At 41.7% G+C, this 21,886-nt stretch overlaps 1 protein-coding gene across 2 annotated transcripts in view; it reads left to right on the forward strand.

Annotated features, from left to right (window-relative positions):
* The window catches only part of DESI2 (desumoylating isopeptidase 2), a 46,629-nt gene extending 25,224 nt beyond the window's left edge, over positions 1 to 21,405 (forward strand). The window contains exons 2-5 of one of the 2 annotated variants that reach the window (XM_055323617.1): positions 5,570 to 5,642; positions 8,255 to 8,348; positions 10,264 to 10,405; positions 18,085 to 21,405. In XM_055323617.1, coding sequence (XP_055179592.1) covers positions 5,570 to 5,642; positions 8,255 to 8,348; positions 10,264 to 10,405; positions 18,085 to 18,243 — 468 coding nt within the window. In that variant the 3' untranslated portion in view covers positions 18,244 to 21,405. Of the gene's footprint in view, positions 1 to 5,569; positions 5,643 to 8,254; positions 8,349 to 10,263; positions 10,406 to 18,009 lie in introns of both variants that reach the window. The other variant, XM_055323616.1, reaches the window with a different exon arrangement.
* Positions 21,406 to 21,886: the final 481 nt, after the last annotated feature.

Genomic DNA, 21,886 nt, shown 5'->3' on the forward strand with positions numbered 1-21,886 from the left:
CCTTGTGATAGTTTCTGATCTCATCCTCTGAAAAGGGAGAGAAAGTGGGAGGAAAGCAAGAAACTTGGAAAAGCATCTCTTCTGTTTTAAGGAGGCGAGGACTAGATCATTCTTAGTTCCCCCTAACTTTTTATTTTGAAAATGTTTATTACTTAAAAAAAAGAAAGCTTGAAAGAAGAGTACAGTCTGTATACTCTTCACCTAGATTCACCAATTTTTAACCATATTTGTTTTCTCATAATCTCTCCTACACGTACATACTCACCTTCACACCCACACGGAAAGTTAAGTCACAAACATTAAAGCATTTCATTTCTAGATACTTCAACATGTATTTCCTAATAAGATATTCTCTACCTAACCACAGTACTATTATCACACCCAAGAAATTTTCCATTGATATTTCCCCTAATAATGTCTTAGGAGAGGGGGATTTAACCTAAGAGACAGTCAAGATTCCTTCATTGCATTTGTCATATCTTTTCCATCTACTTTAGAGAATAGCCACCTTTCTTTTGACTTTTATGTCACTATTTCTTAAAACATCAGGTTACTTTTCTTATGGAAAGTCCACAGTCCAGACTTACTGATTTTTTTTTTCTTATGGTTATATTCTGTTAAACATATGTGATAAGAAAACTAACAAAGGAAATGTTGTGGCCTTTCTATTTTATCACATTGGGTGGGACATAACATCAGTTCATCCAACTATTGATGATGATATTCTGTTTAATCATCCATATAAGGTGATATTCACTGTATTTTTTTTTTCATATTTTCTAAGGTATCTTTTTTCCTTAGAATTTAGAGAGATGTAGGGTTCAATACTTTGAGACCATATGAACATTGTTCTCCAACAACCTTCTTTTTCTCTAAGATCAGGAACAAAACCAAGATGCCCCACTCACCATTTTTATTTAACATTATATTGGCATTCCTAGCCATAACGATTAGGCAAGAAAAAATAAATAGAAGGCATACAAACTGGGAAGGAAGAAGCAAAAGTGTCAGTGTTTGTGAACAACATGATATCATTTATGGAAAACTCCACCAAATAACTGTTGAAATTCAGTCCAGTTGCAGGATACAAAATTAATATATAAAAAACAGTTGTGTTTCTATTCACTGATAAACTATCAGAAAAATCAGGAAAACATCCCGTTTATAATTTCACCAAACTGAATAAAATACCTAGGAATAAATTTAACCAAAGAGATGAAAGACCTGTATGCTGAAAGCTATAATATGTTTGTGGGGGGAAAAAAATGAAGAAATGGGAAGCAAGACTTTGTCCTCAAGGGAAAGAATCAATAATGTTAGGATATCCGTACTACCCAGAGCAATCTACAGATTCAATGCAATTCATATTAAAATGCCAATGACCTTGTCCACAGAACTAAAAAAATTCTAAAATCTGTGTGGAACCACAAAAAACTCTAAATAGCCAAACCAATCTTGAGAAAGAACAAAGCAAGAGGTATCACATGCTCCCTGATTTCAAACTATAGTACAAAGCTTATAGTAATCAAACAGTATGGTATTGGCATAAAAACAGACACATACACCATTAGTACAGACTAGCACAGAAATAAGCCCATGTATTTTTGGTCATTTGATTTACAACAAAGGAGGCAAGACTAGAGAGAGAAAGGACCGGCTCTTTAACAAATGGTGTTGGGAAAACTGGACCACTATTTTATACCATATACAAAATCAACACAAAATAGATTAAAGGCTTGAGTAAGACCTAAAATTATGAAACTCCTGTAAGAAAACGTGAGAGATGATACTGATACTCCTTGATACCGATCTTTGCAGTAGTGTTATTTTGGATCTGACTCCAAAGGCAGGGGCAACAAAAGCAAAAATAGATGGAACTGCATCAATCTGAAAAGCTTCTGCACAGTAAAGGAAACCATCAACAACATGAAAGGGAACCTACTGAGTGGGAGAAAATATTTGTAAAGAACTAACACGACTCAGAGCAAAAAACGATCTGATTAAAAAACGAGCAGATGATTTGAATAGATGTTTTTCCAAAGAAGACATTGCAGATACATGAAAAGAAGCTCAGTATCACTCGTCATCAGGAAAGACAAATCAAAACTACAATGTGATATCACGTTACCTGTCAGAATGGCTTTTATCAAAGAGACAAGAAATAACAGTATGTAGAGAAAAGGGAGCCCTCTGCACTATTGGTAGGAATGTAAATTAGTGCTGCCACCATGGAAAATAGTATATAGATTCCTCAATAAATTAAAAAGAGAGCAAGCAACCTTGTAAGCAAGAAATTCCACTATTAGTTGCCTATCTGGGGAAAATGAAAACATTAACCCGGAAAGATATATTCATTCTTGTGTTCATTGCAGATTTATTTGCAATAACCAAGATAATGGAAACAACCCAACTGTCCATCTGTGGATGAATAGCTAAAGAAAATTTGATGGATTGATAGATTGATAGATAATTCAGCCGTATGAGTAGTGTGTGTGTATTAGCCATAAAAAAGAATGAAGTCTTACTATTTGCAATAACATGAATGGACCTGGAGTGTATTTTAAGTGAAATAAGGCAGGCAAAAGACAAACACTGCATGATCTTATGTGTGAAGTCTTAAAAAACCAAACCAAACCCAGATTCATAGATACAGAAATTAGAGTGGTGGTTGCCAGAGGGAAAGGTGGTTGAGAATGGAAAGGCAAAATGGATGAAGAGAATTAAGAAGTACATACTTCAAGTTATAAAATAAATAAGTCATTGGGATGTATTCTACTGTGTGAGGAATATAATCCATAAAAGTGTTAATGTTGTAAGGTGATAGATGGGAACTAGACTTATTATGGTGACCATTTCACAATATATGTAAATATCAAATCACTGTATTCTGCACCTGAAATTAACATTGTATGTCAATTATACCTCAATAAATTTTTTCAAATTTTTCAGGTAAAAGTGAAAGCATCCCTCTATTGCTTCATTTCCTCCTCTGCTATATCTCCACCCCCTTTTCTAAGCTATTAACAGTTTGATCTGTATCTTCAACTTTCTTTTGCTGTAATCAGTGGTAGTTTTGTTGTATTTTTTCATATTTAGCACAAAACATACACAAAGGACCTATTTATTTATTTTGCAAGTATGTGATCATGCCACAGGTAACATATCACAACTTGGTGTTTTACTTTATGTCTCTTAGGTATCTTCTTATGTTCATATGTATCGAGTTACCTTACTCGTTTAGTATCTTTATGATAATTAATAATACAGATTTACTGTAATTTTTTTAACCATTCCATTACTGATATTTATGTTGTTTTTAGGTTTTCAGTATTATAGACAACTGTTGTTAACATTCCGGAATATGTCTTTGCATATGTTCAAGTATTTCTGTAGAATAGATTCCCAAGAGGTAGGATGGTTAATTAACAGTTATTAATTCGCACTTCAGCAGGAGCTTCCTCACACCCTTACCAACACCAGCAATATTTAGCAATATTTTTTATATTTGCCAATCAGATGGATTAAAAAAAGAATGGTAGCTTACTGTTTTCATTAGTATTTTTCTGTTTACTAGTGAGAATGTAAGTTTGCATTTGTTAACCACTAATTTCTTCTGTGTGATTGCTCACTTGTCTATGGGGGTTATTTTTTTAAAGGAGCTTTTGTATATGGTATCCCTTGCTGTCTGAATTTTTGCTGCCTAAACTCTGGAATTAAGTAGATTTGTTAAAGTCTTGAGAAATCCCTTTCTATACATATCCTCATTACTGTATCCAAAATCAAATTGATTCAGATAAACACATTCCTAACTTGCCATCCAAATTCAGGTTGTCCAAAATCAAGAACCAAATAGAATCTGGTAGAGAATGAGATGTATCCTCATTCAGATCTTTTCTTCCCTATGTCTTGTTTATCTTTCAGTGTTCATATCATTTTACACAATAAAAAGTTGAAAGTGTTTGTTTTATCTGTGGTTTTCCTGTAGAAATTCTAGGTTTTGCTTTATTTGGGTCTTTTCCCATCTAAGATTTTTTTCACTCTATTTTCTTCTCTATGATTATCTTTAGACCTACTAGAACTTTTCCATACGTGAAATGTATTTTTATGCGTGAGTTTTGTCAACACATTTTTAATAGTTTTTCTTTTATCATTAATAGTATACACCACTTTTATCATATGCCAAGACTCTTACACATGCAAGGATCTGTTCTAGAGAGACTGTCAGTGAGTGCACTGATAACTAGATGAGAAAGTTCCCTGTTCTTTTTCAAATATTTCTTGCTTATTATTGCTTAATTTTTCTTCCAGGTACATTTTAGGACAAAATAAGTCGACTTTATCCATTATGCTTCCTCCAGCAATGTATGCGAACATGCACTTCCTGAGGTCTGGGAAAAACTGGCTAGGGATCTGGAACCAAGGCTAAGACTTGAATAAACTCAGAAAAGTTAAAGACAAATTATCTATCCTCTAACCTAGAAGAAACCTAATGGGTTTGTAACACTGTTAAGTGTTGCCTAAGTGTTTGTAATGAACTGCTGATGCATTTATTACCTTCTTCTAGGTAAAGCCTCTCCAGTCCTCCTTGCACCCCTCCAGAGCCACCCCCAGAATTCACATCATGATGCTGATGCACACCCTCTTTGCCCTTCCAGACATTTCTCCCCATTCCCCTCCCTCCACCCTACCCCCCCACATTTTCTATCTGGGGAAATCTCATTTATTCCTAAAAACCCAATTCAGATACTAACTTTTCTGGGAATGTCTACTGCATGCCAGTGTTAAAAAGATTGTGGTAGGGATCCCTGGGTGGCGCAGCGGTTTAGCGCCTGCCTTTGGCCCAGGGCACGATCCTGGAGACCCTGGATCAAATCCCACGTCAGGCTCCCTTCATGGAGCCTGCTTCTCCCTCTGCCTGTGTCTCTGCGTGTGCGCCTCTCTCTCTCTCTGTCTCTCTCTCTCTCTCTCTCTCTGTGACTATCATAAATAAATAAATAAAATATAAAAAAAAAAGATTGTGGTAGCCTTTGTGCCTCCTATTATTTATTCCTGTATTATTGTTATCAAACTTTGAGCTGAATCAGGACATAACATGCCATATATATGTCTTTTTCAGATGTTTTTGAAAAAGAATAAAATACCCCAGTCTTCAGGGAGCTCACCAGAGAATGACATAGAAAGCTTGAGATAGAAAAGATAGAAGAAAAATAGATATGAAAGCATACATGTGTTTTGTTTTGTTTTGTTTTAATTCACAGGAGAACTTTTATATCCGTTTTTTCCCCCTTAACCTGACCTGGTTCAGATTTTATGGCTATGATCTAACCCTTTACAAATTGAGGCAGTCGTTTTGACCCAGGAAGGCATTCCATGTAGGATGTCATACAAGCATAGGTGCAGAGATAGGACCAAACGGACTGATACCATGGAATTTGGGGGCCGAAGGAAAAATGCTAAGAAATGGAAGGCCTAAATATTCCATGAAGGATTTGGGGGCAGTGGTTTCCTATCATTGGGAATTAAGTTATATAAATGGACAGATACTCTGAATCTCTTCTTTTTTTCCTAGTACTGGATGAATGAATACACCTCATCTATCGGAATTGGCGTTTTTCATTCAGGAATTGAAGTATATGGCAGAGGTACGTGTACACACAGTCTAAACAGACTTTCTGAAGAGTGTTTTCTTTTAAAGGACTTTCATTGCATATCTATAGCTCTTCCTCTGCTTTTTTTCAACTGCTGCCATACATGATTGCACAAAGTAGAAGAGTTGTTTATAGTAGTTTATACAGTATTTTGGGAAAATATCCAAAGTTGAACATATTTGAGGAGAAAGTACTAAAGTATATGACTATATATTCATGTAGTTATCTCTTATTCCAAATGCAGGGTCTTAAAAACTATTTGCCTTCTGGGATTGTTTTACCGTGACAGTTTTGTTCTGACAGATATCGGAGTTCCCAAGAAACCTTGCACTTGGAAAACCAGTCATTATGGTCGGAGATGGGTTGGTGCTAGAGTGTCAAACTTGAAATAACAATTTCCTGAGGGAATTTCAGTATTAAATTTGTTTTTGTAGATTCACAAGTGTGTCATTACAAAGTTTAAAAAGATCACTGAGTAAATCGTGCCTTGGATTACATCGAGCTTTTTGCTCAAGAATGATGGCCTTTGTCATGAACTAAACCCTTTTATTCTTGGTGGCCCTTTATTATGATAAATATGACCAGAGCCACTCAAACCAAGCAGCTTTGTTTTCAACAGCTTTTTCCTTTGTTCTAATTTCCACTGTTGGTGCAGGATAATTTCCTCCAGATCAAGTTGTAAGCAGTAATGGTCTGCATAAGGCAGGCCACATTGCCAGTTCCATCAGGGTTGTAATAACATATTATTTTGCATCATAAACTCACCCTGTAGCAAAAATGTCTTTTATTTGCCTCAGCCAGGCAGCCTTTGTATAAGACCTCTAAGAACACGTGATTGCAGTCTCTACCCTGGGTTAACCATGAAGGTTACAGACCGGCGTTAGCTAATACAAGGAACAGGCTCATTTCCTCAAAAGTGTCAGTATGGCATTTATTCTGTGCCTTTCTTACATTCCACATTAGCTGCTTCTGGCTGCAGTATAGCATAGAAAATGTTAGCTATACAGATCCTCCACCTAAGCTCCATCTTACTCAAAAGGCTGCATCTACCAAATCATCCCCCAAAAGCAATGAGGCTCCTGCCGAGAAAGTGCTGGGGGTCAGAGTGTTGCTATGGGTGGATTGTAGTCTCTGGGTTTGCTCCCTTGTGTGATCTGGCTTTTGCCAAAGTTGCATGTCTTCGTTTTTAACTGAACTTCTGTGATGTGTTATAGTCTTTTAAGTGCCATCAAGTTCTGAAACACATGATCATGCCGCTGTGACATAGAGAAGGACATGTGGCAGTTTCTCCATTTTTCAGACAAAGGAGCCCAAGCTCAGATCTGCTGAAAGTCCCACTACTAATAGTTAATAGAACTAGGACTTGAACCCAAGTGTTCTTACATACTAGTCCATTATTCTTTCACCTGGCTAATCATTGCTCCCCAACATGAAATGATGTAGGAATAATTAGAAACATAGTCTGAACTATGGAAGCTTAGCCAAGCTCAGGTCAATATCTTGCTGTAAGTGAATGACACTTCTTGAATAAATGAACAAAAAACTCTGCAATTTTTCATACTGGAATTGAGGAAGTAAAAAATCTAAACATAACCTTTCTATGTCTGACCTGATTATCTACAGTGTTTTATAAATTCGATCATTAAGGTAATTTTTACTGTCTATTTCAAAATTGAATGCCAGACACTTTATTTCTTATCCACATCCTTGCGTTTTCTCTGGAAGGTCTGAATCCAAAGTAAATTTGGTAGCTGCCTTGTTCTTTTCCATGCTTTCTTCTAAGACCTTTCACGATGTATTTAATACATTTTAAGCGAAGAGGTTAATTAATTGTTTTTTTTTAGAAGAGGTTAATTTAAACATTGGTTTGTAATTTTGAAAATAGGTCTGCTAAGATTTGCCACTTCAATATCTAAGTATCTTTGACCAGGAATTTTAGTTATTTCCTTATCTGAAAGCACTCTCTGCTTCTGTTCTGGATGAGAGTTGATATCTCGTGAGCCTGTAGCACAAGTGGTTCCCTCCTAGCTAAAAGATTTGCTGTGGGGAGAGTGTGTGAGTAGGTGTATGTGTTAACCTGGCAGCTTATTTTTTCTTGAATGGAATGAGGGGAATTGAATTCGGTTTTTCAGGCTTGCTAATGTTTTGCTCCTACTCAAAGATAAACCAAGAGTCTTCAACCCAGGAGCCATGCAAAATCATTGTTATTAGACAGTTTTTCTAGTAAAGTGTAAGTTTAACATTTGATCACTTTAATTTAGAAAATGACAAAACACTGAACTGACCACCCACTTAGCTCGCCACGATAGCTCAGAGAGAGACCATGTTCACCTGTGAATGTCGGTCAACTCTGCTCTCGCCAGCACACACAAAATAAAGGGACAGGTCAGGATCACCTTTGTGTCCTTCGTTATTAGAGTTTCAGGCCTTTTGTATCAACTGTTGTGTACAAGTAACAGCAGAATGAGTTTTTTTGTGAAAGCATTGATAACCTGGAAATATTTAGATGGTATCATTATTATCCTCATCATTTATTAAAGCTAATTCAGCATTCTGGTTAAGTTTTGTGTGATAAATACTAAAAATCATGAGTTTTCTCTTTTCAGAATTTGCTTATGGTGGCCATCCTTACCCCTTTTCTGGAATATTTGAAATTTCCCCAGGAAATGCTTCTGAACTAGGAGAAACATTTAAATTTAAGTAAGTAGGGAGGATAATTTTTATTACACTGTCTTAGGTACCAAAGCGTGTTTTCAGGCATACAGAATTCATTCTGTAGATGAAAATCTAGGAAGTTAAAATGTTTCTTTAACATTGTTTTAGTTGCTGTCACTTTATTTAAAATTGAATCTATCTGAAGTTGTATAAAGATGGGAATCAGCCAGATGAAGTGCCTGAAATAACCTAGTCTGTTGCTTTTATTCAGGACCCACGTAAGTTATTTTGTGTACTTTGAAAATGTTCTTACCTTGGTATGACTTGGGTTCTGCTTTAGAAGACATTCATATGTAGTGATTGTTTCCCCTCTAACCTCCCACACGGGGGGAGATAGAAGACAGTTTTCTTGTGACCTACCCAACACTGTTGGAAATCTCTTCATTTTTCAGGTGACAGCTACCCTTGTGGTGAGCAAAGCATAGCATGCAGGGATGTTGACTTACTATGCTGTACACCTGAAACTAACATTTTGTGTCAACTCAAGTAAAAAAAAAAAAAAAGTTTAAATATTTAAAAATAAAATACATAAAGAGGGAAAAAAATGGTCAGTAGGATTTTTATTTTAGAGAGAGTGCAAGCAGGGCAGGAAGGAGCAGAGGAAAAGAAAGAGAATCCCAAGCAGGCTCCTCGCTCAGTGTAGGCCCAACGTAGGGCTTGATCTCATGACCCTGAGATCATGAGCTGAGCCGAAATCAAGAGTCAAGAGGCTTAACCAACTGAGCCCCCCAGGAGTCCCATACGGTAGGATTTTTTTTTTTTTTTATCTTTTCATTTTTCCCAATGAAGGGGACACTGTTTATACATTTGAAATAACCAAACAGTTGGTTAGCTGAGAAACTGTTATAAAGGTGTGTATATTACATGTTTTGATAAACCAAACCAAAGGTTCTGGAGCCTTATTCGTAGTCAACAGCCCTGAGATTCTGAATGCTTAATAATCAGATTACCATTTCTTAATTAAGGTTTGCATTTGAAGAGGTGTTTAGAATCTTAGTTTCAAGGAGCTTTAAAGAGACTTTTGGGTGTAAGATCATTAACTTGCCAAGTAAAAAGCCATGAAATGAGGTTGGAATTCAGGATAGGGCCACACATTTTTTATCACTACTAAGTTCATGGTTCTCTCAGCCTGTCACTGATTTGCTATAATGCCATCCTGAGTCTATCCCTTAGGTCTCCCTTTTAACAGGAGTACTAGGTGGAAGGGTTTTCTAAATATTTTCACTTTTTTTGGATGCCTAGATATAGATACCTTGTATCTGACTAAAATTCTGCTTTCTACTGGATAATATCTAATGCATTTCCAGGGCAGTAGTTGCTGGTTGGGTGGAGGGTGTTTGTTTTTTAATTTGGGGGTTGGTTAGTTGGTCGGTTTTATAATGGTGTTTAAAAAAAGAAGAAGAAAAAAAAATGGCTGTTTGGTAGTTCATCTCACAATGGCACAGAAGCAGATAATGTAAAAGACTCTCTCCAAGTGAGACGATGCCAGCTCTGACGGCCAGTGTCATTGAGCAGGAGGATTTGCAGCATGGCTCTGGTTCTCTAATAACCTGCCTGCTTCCACAGTGCTGGTGAAAATAATGTGCTGCTCCGTTTTTAATACACAACACACCATTTCATAGAGAAAATGACCAGGTTTGCATTGGTGTGATTCAGAAGTAACATACTTGGGAGTTTATTGTAGGAAAGGAGAAACTCAACAGAAAGTTTAAAAGGATCTCATTTACCTTTTAGTCTTATTGCATTAACTCGGCTTTGTTAGGCCGGTCAGTATTCCTGGAAATAAGCAAGTCTTTAAAAAAAGTTCTCTCTAGAAAGGCGTAAAACTCACACAGTCCTGTTTTGTTTTGTTTTTTTCCCTTTCCTCTTTTTTTTTTTTTTTTTTTTTTTGTTCTTCAAGAGAAGCTGTAGTTTTAGGGAGCACGGACTTCCTGGAGGATGACATAGAGAAGATCGTGGAAGAGCTGGGGAAGGAGTACAAGGGCAATGCCTACCACCTGATGCACAAGAACTGCAATCACTTCTCTTCGGCTCTGTCGGAGGTGAATTCCCTTTTCCCCTCAAATCCTTTGGCGCTGGTTGACTCGCTGTCCCGCTTCTTGCATTGCTTCTCTGCCCCTGGGCTTTCCTGATCCTTTGTGTCGCATTGAGTGTGGTACTCTGTCCCTCTTTTGTATGAATGAGCTCTCCAAGCTCAGTGGCTTCCCAGTCAGCACGGTTTTAAACTGTGACCCCGATCACGACTTAGCCATGGGTGGAGGTACACAGATCATGGTCTCCCCTTATTTGGATTCATTTTATTACAGCCCAGAACTTGCACTCCAAAGAAATGAATGCCTGAGCCACTTCTGCCCCTTAGCCACAGGATTCTTCTTTATCTAGTTTCGTTGCCAGTAGGAGCTTTTGGGCCTGGCTCTGAAAAGTATTAATAAGTTGTTGATTTTGCCGCTCTCGAAATTTGGTTCTGCCAGCTTGCACGCAGGCACCTGTTTGCCTTCCCGGTTCTTGACTCCCATGCAGGAGACCAGAGCTAGATGAGAACTGCGGGACCTGAAAACAGAAAATGGAGGGAAGAAATCATAAGATCACAGAGTAAGGCCTAGAGAATTACCTAGCTCTCGAAGAGCTGCCTCACTTGCCAACTCTTGGCCACTGGAGGCGGGGGTGTTTCAGGTCCCCCAGGAGCTGCTGTCTCGGTGGCCTGTGCACGGTTGCCCAGGTCCCCACCCACCTGGCTCCCACACCAGCATGAGGGAGTCGGAATCCACAGAATGTGGAAATTGGCAGAGACCATAACTAGCACCCAATCCAGTTGCCCCACTTTACAGACATGGTGAGTGTGTGTTCATCCAGGGTGTGGAGGAGCAGCTGTGCTGCCATCCCTCGTGATAGGGGGAGCTACCTGCAGAATTGGGAATGGTAGATCCAGCCCCAGGAGCCTCGGGCACCAGCTCCCCTGCTGTCTCAGCCAGGCCACTGGCCTGGGGGAGGACATGTTGCCCAGGTAATGCCTGAAGTGTGTCCTCTCCTCCAGGAGGGAAGAGAAAAGAAAAGCCCCCCAAAATCCCAGTTGAATTTGGGGGAGCCAAAAATGGTAAACCTTTGTGTTGCTTTCCTCCTCCACGTGGGAGGGAACATGATTAAAAAGTTGCCAGGCTTGAGCCAAGGAAGAAGGGGACTGGGGTACAGTACACCACACTAATTCTTATTCTAGCTGCTGTAGAGGCCTCCCCACCAGCTGTGGGGATCTCCCCAAACAGCTACAGCCTCTGTCATTGCTAAGTTTACTGCAATGAGGAAAGGAAAGGGAATTTTTTTAATGCCTTTTATTTTATAATTATTGCATCTATGGATATATGACAGGAAGTGGTGTAAAATGTTTTCTGCATATAATTTTGCAGATGAAAAAATAATAATTTTGCAGATGATACAGGGACCACTTCACTCGGGGAATGCTACAAAGAGAAAGTGTTAGTTTGGACACAGCTTCCTTGCCTTTAATAGCCTGAGTAAATGGAGTTTAAGTCTTTTAATAATGAAAAGAAAACATGTCTCCACAGCTGAGATTTTTACTATGATTTCTGTCTATCATGGCCTCTGGAGAAAGGGAGACAGTATACAAAGAGAGACCATTTCCAGTGGACTTCAAAGTGCTAAAAAGCAATTTTTAGATACTAATGAGCTCTTGTAAAATCAGATGTCTGGCCTTTAGAAGCTGATGATTTTTCTGGCCCAATGGGCCTATTTTTTAGTGGGTCTTAAAAGGGTTAAGGAAAACCTTTCATGCTGCTTAAATTTAGAAACATGGCTCCCTGACCATGCAGCATCTTGACTTTACTGCTGCCAAAGAAAAGCCTGGGCTTTTTTTTTGAAATCTTGAATTCATACTCCTAATTGCCTGGGCTTGACTCTTAGGCTGAAACCTGACATTCTCTGTTACCCATTTCTGCTAAAATGAAAGCCAGGAAAGGCTTGGGGAGCAAGGCTTCTTGGGGACCATTGCAGGTCAGGACACCTGTTTGTGTCCTGTACACTGTAAAAGCCTGTAGACATGGACTGACCCCTCTGGATTACTTGCAGGTGTCCACCAGAAAGGGCTTTTTCCCAGTGGGACCATCTGCATTGAGCTGCTCATTGGCTCTATGTTTCCAATACAGGGACTGATTAAATCCCTAACCAGTGATTCTTACCAAAAGCCACAAGTAGGGAAAGGCACGTCACCAAGACTGTGAACCCCTGTCCACTCCCGGGATGTCTCCTGGCAACTCCATTCACAACCATGGATCAGTTGACTATGGGTCAGTTGTAGCATCCCGTGCAGCAGTGGGTGACGGGCAGACTGCACCCTTCTTCCCATTCTGTGCTCCTTAGCAAGGCTGTGTAGTTTTCAAATGCAGCCATCTGCCGATTTGGGGTGGTCTCGGCTGTCCACTAGGTAAATGATCAGGGGAGGGGAGGGGAGTGGCTATATAAACACACTGAAATTTTCTGAAAATTCAGGATTTGACCCTAATTCCATATACGATGTGCCTAGTTCAGTTCAGTTATATGAAAATATTTTCTGGTAAGAACTCTTTGTCCCTCTTGTGTACATCCTTTCTAGATCAAAAAAAGGGGCTAGATGAGAGCAGGGGATAATTTTTAAAATGTGGAGTTCGGATCGCTAAATGGCGCACACAACAAACCAAAACCCCAACCCTTGGCACCTGGGGAGGAGAAGGGGGTAGGCGTCAATGTCCTTTGTTTTTCAATATTGCGCCTTCCCTGTGCTAAAGAAGAACATTGCATTCTGTCCTAAGCTGCTGCAGGCACTTTGAATTCAGCTAGGCTACTGAGCCAGCATGGGGCCCTGTTCCTGCACTGGCCGCACAGAACACCTGCATGCCTCTTCCACACTCGCGAGGCTGATAACCTGGTGTTGCCGACAGAAGAACCTTTTGGATCTGACCGTCTCTGGGTAGATCCTCTGAAACCAAGATGGAGCCATTTTTCTGGCTGGATTGAAAACTCTAGGACGGAAGCCCTATCTTCGTCCATTTGGGCTGCTCTAACACAGTAGCACAGGCTAGGTGCCGGGCAAACAGCAGACCTTTATTTCTCACTGTTCCAGGGGCGGGGAAGTCCAAAGTCAAGGCTCTGGCAGATTCAGTCTCTGGTGAGGTCGGCTTCCTGGGTCGAGGGGTGCATGGGCTCTCAGATCCCGGGATAGGGCACTGATCCTAGTCATGAGGGCTCAGCCCCTGTGACCTCACCGCCTTCCAGAGGTCCCGCTTCCACACACCATCATGCGAAGGGTAAGATTTCAGCACACCAACTTCAAGAGGACAAAATTCTTCAGTCTACAGCAAGCCCCACGGTGCCCACTCCCCGTGAGGAAGCACAGTGGGTGGGGGCCTTTTAACCTGGACTGCCTGACTCCAGTGTGTGCCCTCTGGGATTATAATTCTTGTGTGTGTCATGAAGTTGCCTCAGCCCTGAAAAAAAAAAAAAAAAGGAAATCAGGCAGACTTCAGATTACTGGCCAGAGTTGTGCTAATCCTAAATGATGCTTCAGGCCAGGTAAAGAAGGTTTGTATCAAAACTCAAGGTTGAAGCCATCCGACTTTCTAAAACCTTTATGGTAGGTGGGATTTGGGATGTCTTAACTGGCCAAGTCCAAGAACCCTAAAAGGTATATCTGAGGTCAGTACTGCAGTTTGTTCACCCGACTGCATGGGGTCCTTTGATAATATTTGCTGTAGTAACAGGTTGGCCAAGTTTGGGGGTTGAGGGTGCAGTGTGTAAAAAAAAAAAAAAAAAAAAAAAAAAACTAAAAACATCAGAGGCTGCTGTCCTTATAAAGGCCTGCTTATCGGGGAGGGAGCGGCCTTTCTTAATACATCTGAGAACTTGACTTTCAGAAGGGCTCCCAACATTCTCAAGCTGGAGGAGTGGCTCACCGTGCCTCACCCGTTTGTTTGAACAGTGTGATTTCTGCTAAACACCTGCTTAGATTCTGGGGAATCTAAAAACTTGACACATGCTAAGGAGTGGGTACCTGCACAACCAGGCCCCCATAAGACTTTGGATGCTGGGTGTCTAGCAAGCTTCCCTAGTGGACATTTCACATGTGTTGTCCTGGCTCCTTTGTGGGGTAATTAAATATATCCTGTGTGATTCCACTGGGAGATGCCCTTTGAATGCTTGGTATGTGATTTCTTCTGTACTTCTCATCCTCTTCCCTGTAGTGGATAATGGCTGTGAATGCAGCTGTGTGCCTGGTCCCTTGGCCCTCTTAGCAGGTATCATCTAACTGGAGGTGGTGTTGGGGACCACTCATGCAGCTCAGTAGCATTCTCCAAAGATGATCAAGAGTTGTTTGGGTTATTTTATCATGAACCCCCCCCCCCAGATTTAAAAGTATTTCATATACCTCACAGGAAAAATCTCAGACAATCGAACTTATACCTAAAGGAACTAGAAAAGAACAAACAAAGCCCAAGGTTAGAAGGAAAGAAGTAATAAAGATCAGAATAGAAATAAATGAAATCTATAGACTAAAAAGACAATAAACAGATCCGTGAAACTAAGCTGGTTCTTTGAAAAGATAAGCAAAATTGACAAACCTTTAGCTACACTCAAAAGGGGAAGAGACAGGGCTCAAATAAAAAAATGAAAGAGAAGTTACAACGGATACAACAAATACGAGGATTGGAAGACACTGAACAGATTGGACAACAATGAGGAGATGGAAAAATTCTTAGAAATATACAATTTTCTGAGACTAAGTCACAGAGAAATAGAAAAAAAAAACTGATTGGACCTATTATTACTAAGGAGATTGAATCAAAAACCTTCCAGCAAACAAAAGTCCAAGACCAGACAGCTTGACTGGTGAATTCTACCAAATGCTCAAGATTTAATAATATCTAACCTCAAACTTCTCCTAAAAATGAGAGAAAAGGGAACACTTTCAAATTCATTCTATGAGGCCAGCATCACCCTGATACCAAAACCAGACAAGGACATCACAAAAAAAGAAGGCACAGGCCAACATCCTTGATGAACAGAAGTGCAGAAATCCTCAACATTCGCAAACCAAATTCAACAGTACATTAAAGAGGATTCTGCACCATAATCAAGTGGAATTTATCCCAGGGATGCAAGGGCAGTTCCACATTTTCAAATCCGTCTGTTTGATAACCACATTAGCAACATGAAAGATAAAAATCCTATGATCATCTCAGTAGATGCGGAAAAGCATTAGACAAAACTTAGCATCCACTTACAATAAAACTCAACAAAGTGGGTGGAGAGGGAACATCCCTCAACCTAATAAAGGCCAAAGGTGACAGGCCCACAGCCCACGTCACACTCAGTGGGGAAAAGATCAGGACAAGGATGGCCACTCCTACCATTACAGCGCTAGAACAAACCACCGCATGTTTACATCTCCATATCTAGCCGTTGTGTCCCTGGGGTAGATTTCTAAAAGGGGAATGACTGGTTGAAGCCTAAATGCAAAATAAACCACTACCCACTGTAAGAGCTAGGCTTTATATCGTTACCCAGTATTTATACACACTTGTACACATAATGTGTTAAAACAAATTCACAATTAGCCCTCCTTTCTACAATCTAATTCATTTTAAAAATTGAAGTTATGAGGTGCCTGGGTGGCTCAGTGGGTTAAGTATCTGCCTTCATTTCAGGTCATGGTCTTAGGGTCCTGGGAATTGAGCCCCGTATCAGGCTCCCTGCTCAATGGGGTGCCTGCTTCTCCCTCTGCGCTCCACCACCACCCCCAACCCCAACCCCACTCATTCGTGTGTGCTCGCTCTCTCAAATAAATGTTTTTAAAATTCAAGTTACCATGTTTAATGACTCACTGATGGGTCTGGACTTGAAGATTAGAGATGTTGGCTTGATGGAGGACCAGCATGCTTCTGAGGACCGGCAAATGGGGGAGTGGTTACAGGCTGGGGGACTGGTCACCAACTGGACTCTGCCATTGAGAACTCAGCCCACGGGTGTGACTGTATCCCAGCACAATTCCTACATATCAGGAGGCTGTAGTTTATAGTACCGTGTTTTCGGCTGATCAGGTCACACCACCTGGCATTGCATAAGGATGAAATCAGCTTCCCAGGAAGCACATGAATATAAGAAGGAAGGTAGCTTGTTGAATAAAACCAGGATTTGGGAAGTAGGTTGAAAGAAGTGAATAGTCAACAGTGGCTGTAAAGCTAACCTCACCACCACTTCTGTAGTTAACCTTCAGGTATGCAGATTACCCCCCACCCCACAATGTGTCTTGGGTATAAAATATAATGTAATACTTGTTTGCCTGGGTTTCCTAGAGTAGAGAGAGAGGAGTGGTCATTGCTTGGTTTTCCCCCAGATCTAGTTCACAGACACATTTCTCAAATATTTTTTAAGATTTTTTTTTTTGTTTTTTTTGAAAGAGTGTAGTAGCAGAGTGGAAGGGGCAGAGGGAGAAGCAGACTCCCTGCTGAGCAGGGAGCCCAACATGGGCCTTGATTCCAGGACCCTGAGATCATGACCTGAGCCCAAGCAGATGCTTCACCCACTGAGCCTCCCAGGTGCCCCTCTCAAATATTTTTAAGTCATCTCTGTCTCTCTCTGCTGCTCACCAGGTGATCAAATTTGGTCAAAACATGCCATCTTCCCTCAAGTGAGACCACTGACCCTATGGTTAAGACATCGTATTTAAAGGGAGTGTAACCTTTGTCATGGAAGGCTAACCCTTTGGAGAGAGAAGTTACCTTGCTTAATTACCGGTACCAGTTTATTTACATTTTAGCTAATTTTTGGACATAAATACTTTGAAACCTTTTTCCCAAATCATCAACTAAAATAAGATCACCTAATCCTAATCTTTGACCCGACTAGAGGCAAACCACCGAGGGGACAGTGGAGGCAGGGAGCCCAGTGTTGTGTGTAGGCGGGAAGGAGGGTGAAGACAGGAAAGTTAGCTGCGGAAGCCCGCGGTGTGTCCTATCTGCAGAGCCGGGCAGTGAGGCTCTGGGGTCCTAAGGATCGGGTGGGGGCTGGGGGCCGCCCGCCTGGCCCACTTCTGCTTCCGTCACTGCAGTGGGTGCTGACCTGGTTCTGCGCTTGGCCCCACTGCTGACACCAACTCACACAGCCAGGTCTGCATCTGGGGAGACGGTTCTTTGCCTAGGGAGATGCGGGTCAGGGACAGAAGTAACGGTAAAATGCGGGCCAGCAGAAATGGAGTGATGAAGCCTGGTGGGAGTAGAAAAGAATCTGAAAAGGGAGACTTCACAGACAGGAAAGGACCCAAACCCCACTACTCTGACCTGTTACGCTCCTAGCGTGTGTGCGCACGCGCGCGCACCGGCAAGGCTTTTCCTTTGGCGTTCAGAGCACGGGTGCACACATCTCGGGGCAGTCCCAGGATCAGAGACAGAAGGGAGCCCAGCAGAGTGAACTTGATGCTACAGGTGTAGAAAGTAGCCACTTGAACCAGGCTTCGTAGAGAAACAGAGATGGGGGGCCGGCGGAAGGGGCCCAGGGGCCACGTGTCCTGCGCACCTATTTGTCTCTGCCTGCCCCACTCCCTGGCACCAGCCCAGGCCAACCTTACTCCTCTTCCTAATACAGCACCCTTTGTCCCCCGTAGATTCTCTGTGGGAAAGAGATTCCTCGCTGGATCAATCGGCTTGCCTACTTCAGCTCCTGTATCCCCTTCCTACAGAGTTGTCTCCCCAAGGAGTGGCTCACCCCCGCAGCCCTGCAGTCCAGCGTCAGCCAGGAGCTGCAGGACGAGTTGGAGGAGGCTGAGGACGCTGCTGCGTCCGCATCCATGGCCAGCACCACAGCAGGCTCCAGACCCGGGCGCCACACTAAACTATAAACGTCTCCAAAGTCACCTCTTCAGAGCTGTCTCTTGACAGTTGACTATCAACTAGAGAAAAGTAAAAGAGTAAGCATCCTCTGGATATTTTGTATGCAAAGATGGCTCTCCCCCAAATCCCAGTTTTTCAGCTCAGGATTATATTTGTAATCAAAAGAATCACTTGGCGCAGGAGGGAGAACTTTGTATGAAGCTGCCCTCTGGTTTTTTTTACCCACTTGTAAATTTGGATTTACTTGTTTTATACGAGTTCTGTTAAGTTATGTTTACAGTATTTTGTATCGCTGTTTACAAATCTTGCATGGACTCCTGCCACCGTGAAAGAAGAAAATCTTCACGTCTTCACTAGTGAGGCAGGTCATCTTTGTACACTTCTGACAGTTGCCAGAGCTACGGCATTAACACTAGGCACACGAGAGGTCCTTGAGTGCTTAGAGTCACCATCACCTGCTTAAGAATGGTCTTTTAGGTTGGTGTTTGGTTTTGTTAGCGTTGTGGCACCCGGACACAGAGGAGAAGGAGCACACGTGGCCTGAGACCTCGGGGCCTGGGACTCCCCCAGACCAGAGGGGGGCTTTTAATCCCAAATTCCAGTCCACTGCGGTGGGCTGGTCCATTCCTGTGTCCGTCCAGCTTGGACGCCTCTGAGTCTGTAGTTAAGATGGTTTTCGTTAAAGATATTCTGCTAGTCACTGAGGAGTATTTTTGCACATGTGTTGGGGGCTTCATCTTTATTTTAATACATACTGCTACCCTCCCTGCACTGGGCTGTGTTGATGGGGTTGGAAAGATCCTAAGTGGCAGCCCTCTGAGTAGCAGTGTGAGTTGACATTCAACTGCTTTATAACTGTTCAGGCTGCCTTTCATACTAGACCTTGAAAACTGGAGTCTGAAGCAACACCCTCCAGAAAGTTCATTATTGGATATTCCGACATCTTACATACCATTTCAGACAGAGTGTGTTGGAGTTCGTTGGCTTGTTATGGGAGTAGCGCCACCTCATCATAGAAAACCCAGTCGCGTTGACTTTATGTTGAAAGATATTTGTGTGTCTTAAAATTCATCTTTTTCCGTTCTCTCAAATGTGTCTCTTACAGAACCTACCCTGAGAAAGGAATTGTCACCGCAGATAAGTCCTCATTAGCAAGGACTCTCTGCTCAAATCTACTCCCAGTGTGACCCTTGGATGTAAGAGCCCAGTCATTACATGTCAGATTCCATTTTTCTGCCTTAAGAATGAATGTCCTACGTAGAATATTGGGTGCAGCATATAAATTATCCAAGGCAGTGACTTCAGCTTTATAGAGATTGTTTTAAAGTCACCTACTTTTATTTCAACTTCTAGATTGGATTGTTTGCTATTGCCCTTTATAAAGATACATATCTTTGAGTAAAGTACATTTTTAACTTTTCCATCAGCTGATTTTGATTCATTTTATCAACTTAAGCCCACCCTGTTCCTAGGGAAAACAAACCTTGGGTTAGAAGCCCTGACCTGAGGACAATGAAACCACTTAACCTAATACATGTTTTTGACTGTTCCGTTTCTGGAGAGGAAAGCCTTGACAAGTCTATCCTCAGTTCGTTAGTGGGTGCAGAGCACTCTTTTAAGAGATGGGACAGGAAGAAGAAAGGAATATAGGATCTTTGCAAAAAGTTCACTTGGTTCAGGCATAAAAAAGATTTAGAATAAAACACTAAGACTCTGGCAGTGCATTTGTTCACTCAGAGGAGAGTCCTAAACCCCGGTCGGCTATAAAAACATCTGATGCCGTTTGGGATATTTTTTAAATAATGTGGTGGATGACAGTTTCTAATCCATTCAGAGAAACATGATCTTAGTCTGTGCTGCTGACCCATGAAAAGGAGGGCCTGTCGGTTAGAGTCTTCCTGGAAAATAGCCGAGAAAACCCCATCTGTGCTCATCTGGAACCCAGCACCTCCACACACAAATGATTTCATTGTTGTTGCATTGTATTTACTTTCATCTGCAGCATTTGGAGTGAAAAATAGTGTGAAGGGTCCTGGTAGAAATAAGTTAGTGGCCTGAGGCCATTATCATACTAACAATCAGCAGATAAAATCCTGGGTGTGAGGTTGCTTGCAACCCAGTTGTACTTGAGGTTGAAAAGAGAGAAATGTCTTTATGTTAGAAAATCTCATTTAAACCAGTTCCTCTCTGTAGTTCAGAGTTGAGGTTGAACTTAACTCACTAGCATTTAACCAGCTTTTCCTTGCCTTTGCAGGGAAAGAATTATGTTCTCAGCCTGATCTCTGTTGAGAAAAATCCAGTCATTAGGACACATGTGATACAGTGGAGTCAGAGATTCTCTCTGTATCGTAACTGAGTGAAACACATTTCTCATGGTGGGCTGGATGGTAACAGTGTGGAAGGGTCAGAAGCTACTGGTTTCTGTTTGTTTCCATGCCCTTGGGTGAGTGAATTGGTTGGTTGGTTGGTTTTGTCAACCCTAAGAAGGGGACATCAGTTTTGGAAAGTGGGAGTCCGGAGTTGTAGGAGGTGGAGTCAAAAGAGCCTCCGCTGGATGCCTGACCCCCAGCCAACTGTTGCTCTGACCCACAGCAATAGCGCAAAGCTCCCTTCACCAGCATTTGTACAGAGCAGGAATTCTGGTGTTAGCCGATGGACGCCATTGTGTGTACGAGGAGAGTCCACGCTACAGACAGCGGCGGGACTCCGTATCCGTGGCTTCTCTCCATCACAAAACGGGTAGAAACACATTCACTGCTTCAGGGCTCTAATCTGTGTGTCTTCTTTTGGCTCCATTTCTGCAAGATATTCGGTCATTTTGATACATGCTGTGTTTCCTTTGGGTTTTGTTCAGCAAGCTGGCCATGCTGCCATCGCATCTTCTTCCCTGCCATCTGGTCTTAGGGTGTGGCTCAGTTACTAGACTCGCCTTGTCTACGCAGTCAATACACGTCTTCACTGTTTGAGAGGTGTTACAGCTGTTAAAGAATCTTCATGACCCTGAAGATAATTTCTTGTGAAGTTGAATGCAAATGTACTGTCATTCATAGTGTTTATATAAAAAACAAATACCAGGAATTTCACTTTTGCTACCTTGATATAGCATTGGGCTATCATGTTAACAACATTGAAATACATCGATTTATTAAAAAAAATACTTTTATAGGAAATGTTTTACGAGTGCTTTCTGACCTCCAGACTGTAGCTGTCATGTATTTGTGTTAGAGGGTGGGAGGCGACTCTTAAAACCCAAGGCTCCTGTCTGCTCTGCAGAGATACAGTTGGCCCTCTTGTACGTGCCTGTGCATTTACTCATGCACTTGCTTTTGAACCTGAGTCCATGGGCCAAGTCCTTAGCTGCCGAAGAGCATAACCACACTCCTCACAGGGAGTGGGTGTCAGCCCTGGCTTCCATGCAATGAAAGCAGGCTGGGAGGGGAGACACGTCCTCTGCTGTCCACCCAGAGTGCGGGGGAGGGACCTACAGAGGGATGGCCCCACTGCGTGTGTGCACACCCATCTTTAGCATCAAGCAAGCAGGAGCCAGGGTGATAGGACTCCCTGTTTCCTGTACACCTGTTCCCCTTCTGCTTAGCACCTGCAACCTGAGCCTTCCTTCTCCACTGGCCTTTTTGTGCCTAGCCAAGTGGT

Source organism: Nyctereutes procyonoides, unplaced genomic scaffold, assembly GCF_905146905.1.
Source record: "Nyctereutes procyonoides isolate TBG_1078 unplaced genomic scaffold, NYPRO_anot_genome, whole genome shotgun sequence".
Classification (NCBI taxonomy): Eukaryota; Metazoa; Chordata; class Mammalia; order Carnivora; family Canidae; genus Nyctereutes; species Nyctereutes procyonoides.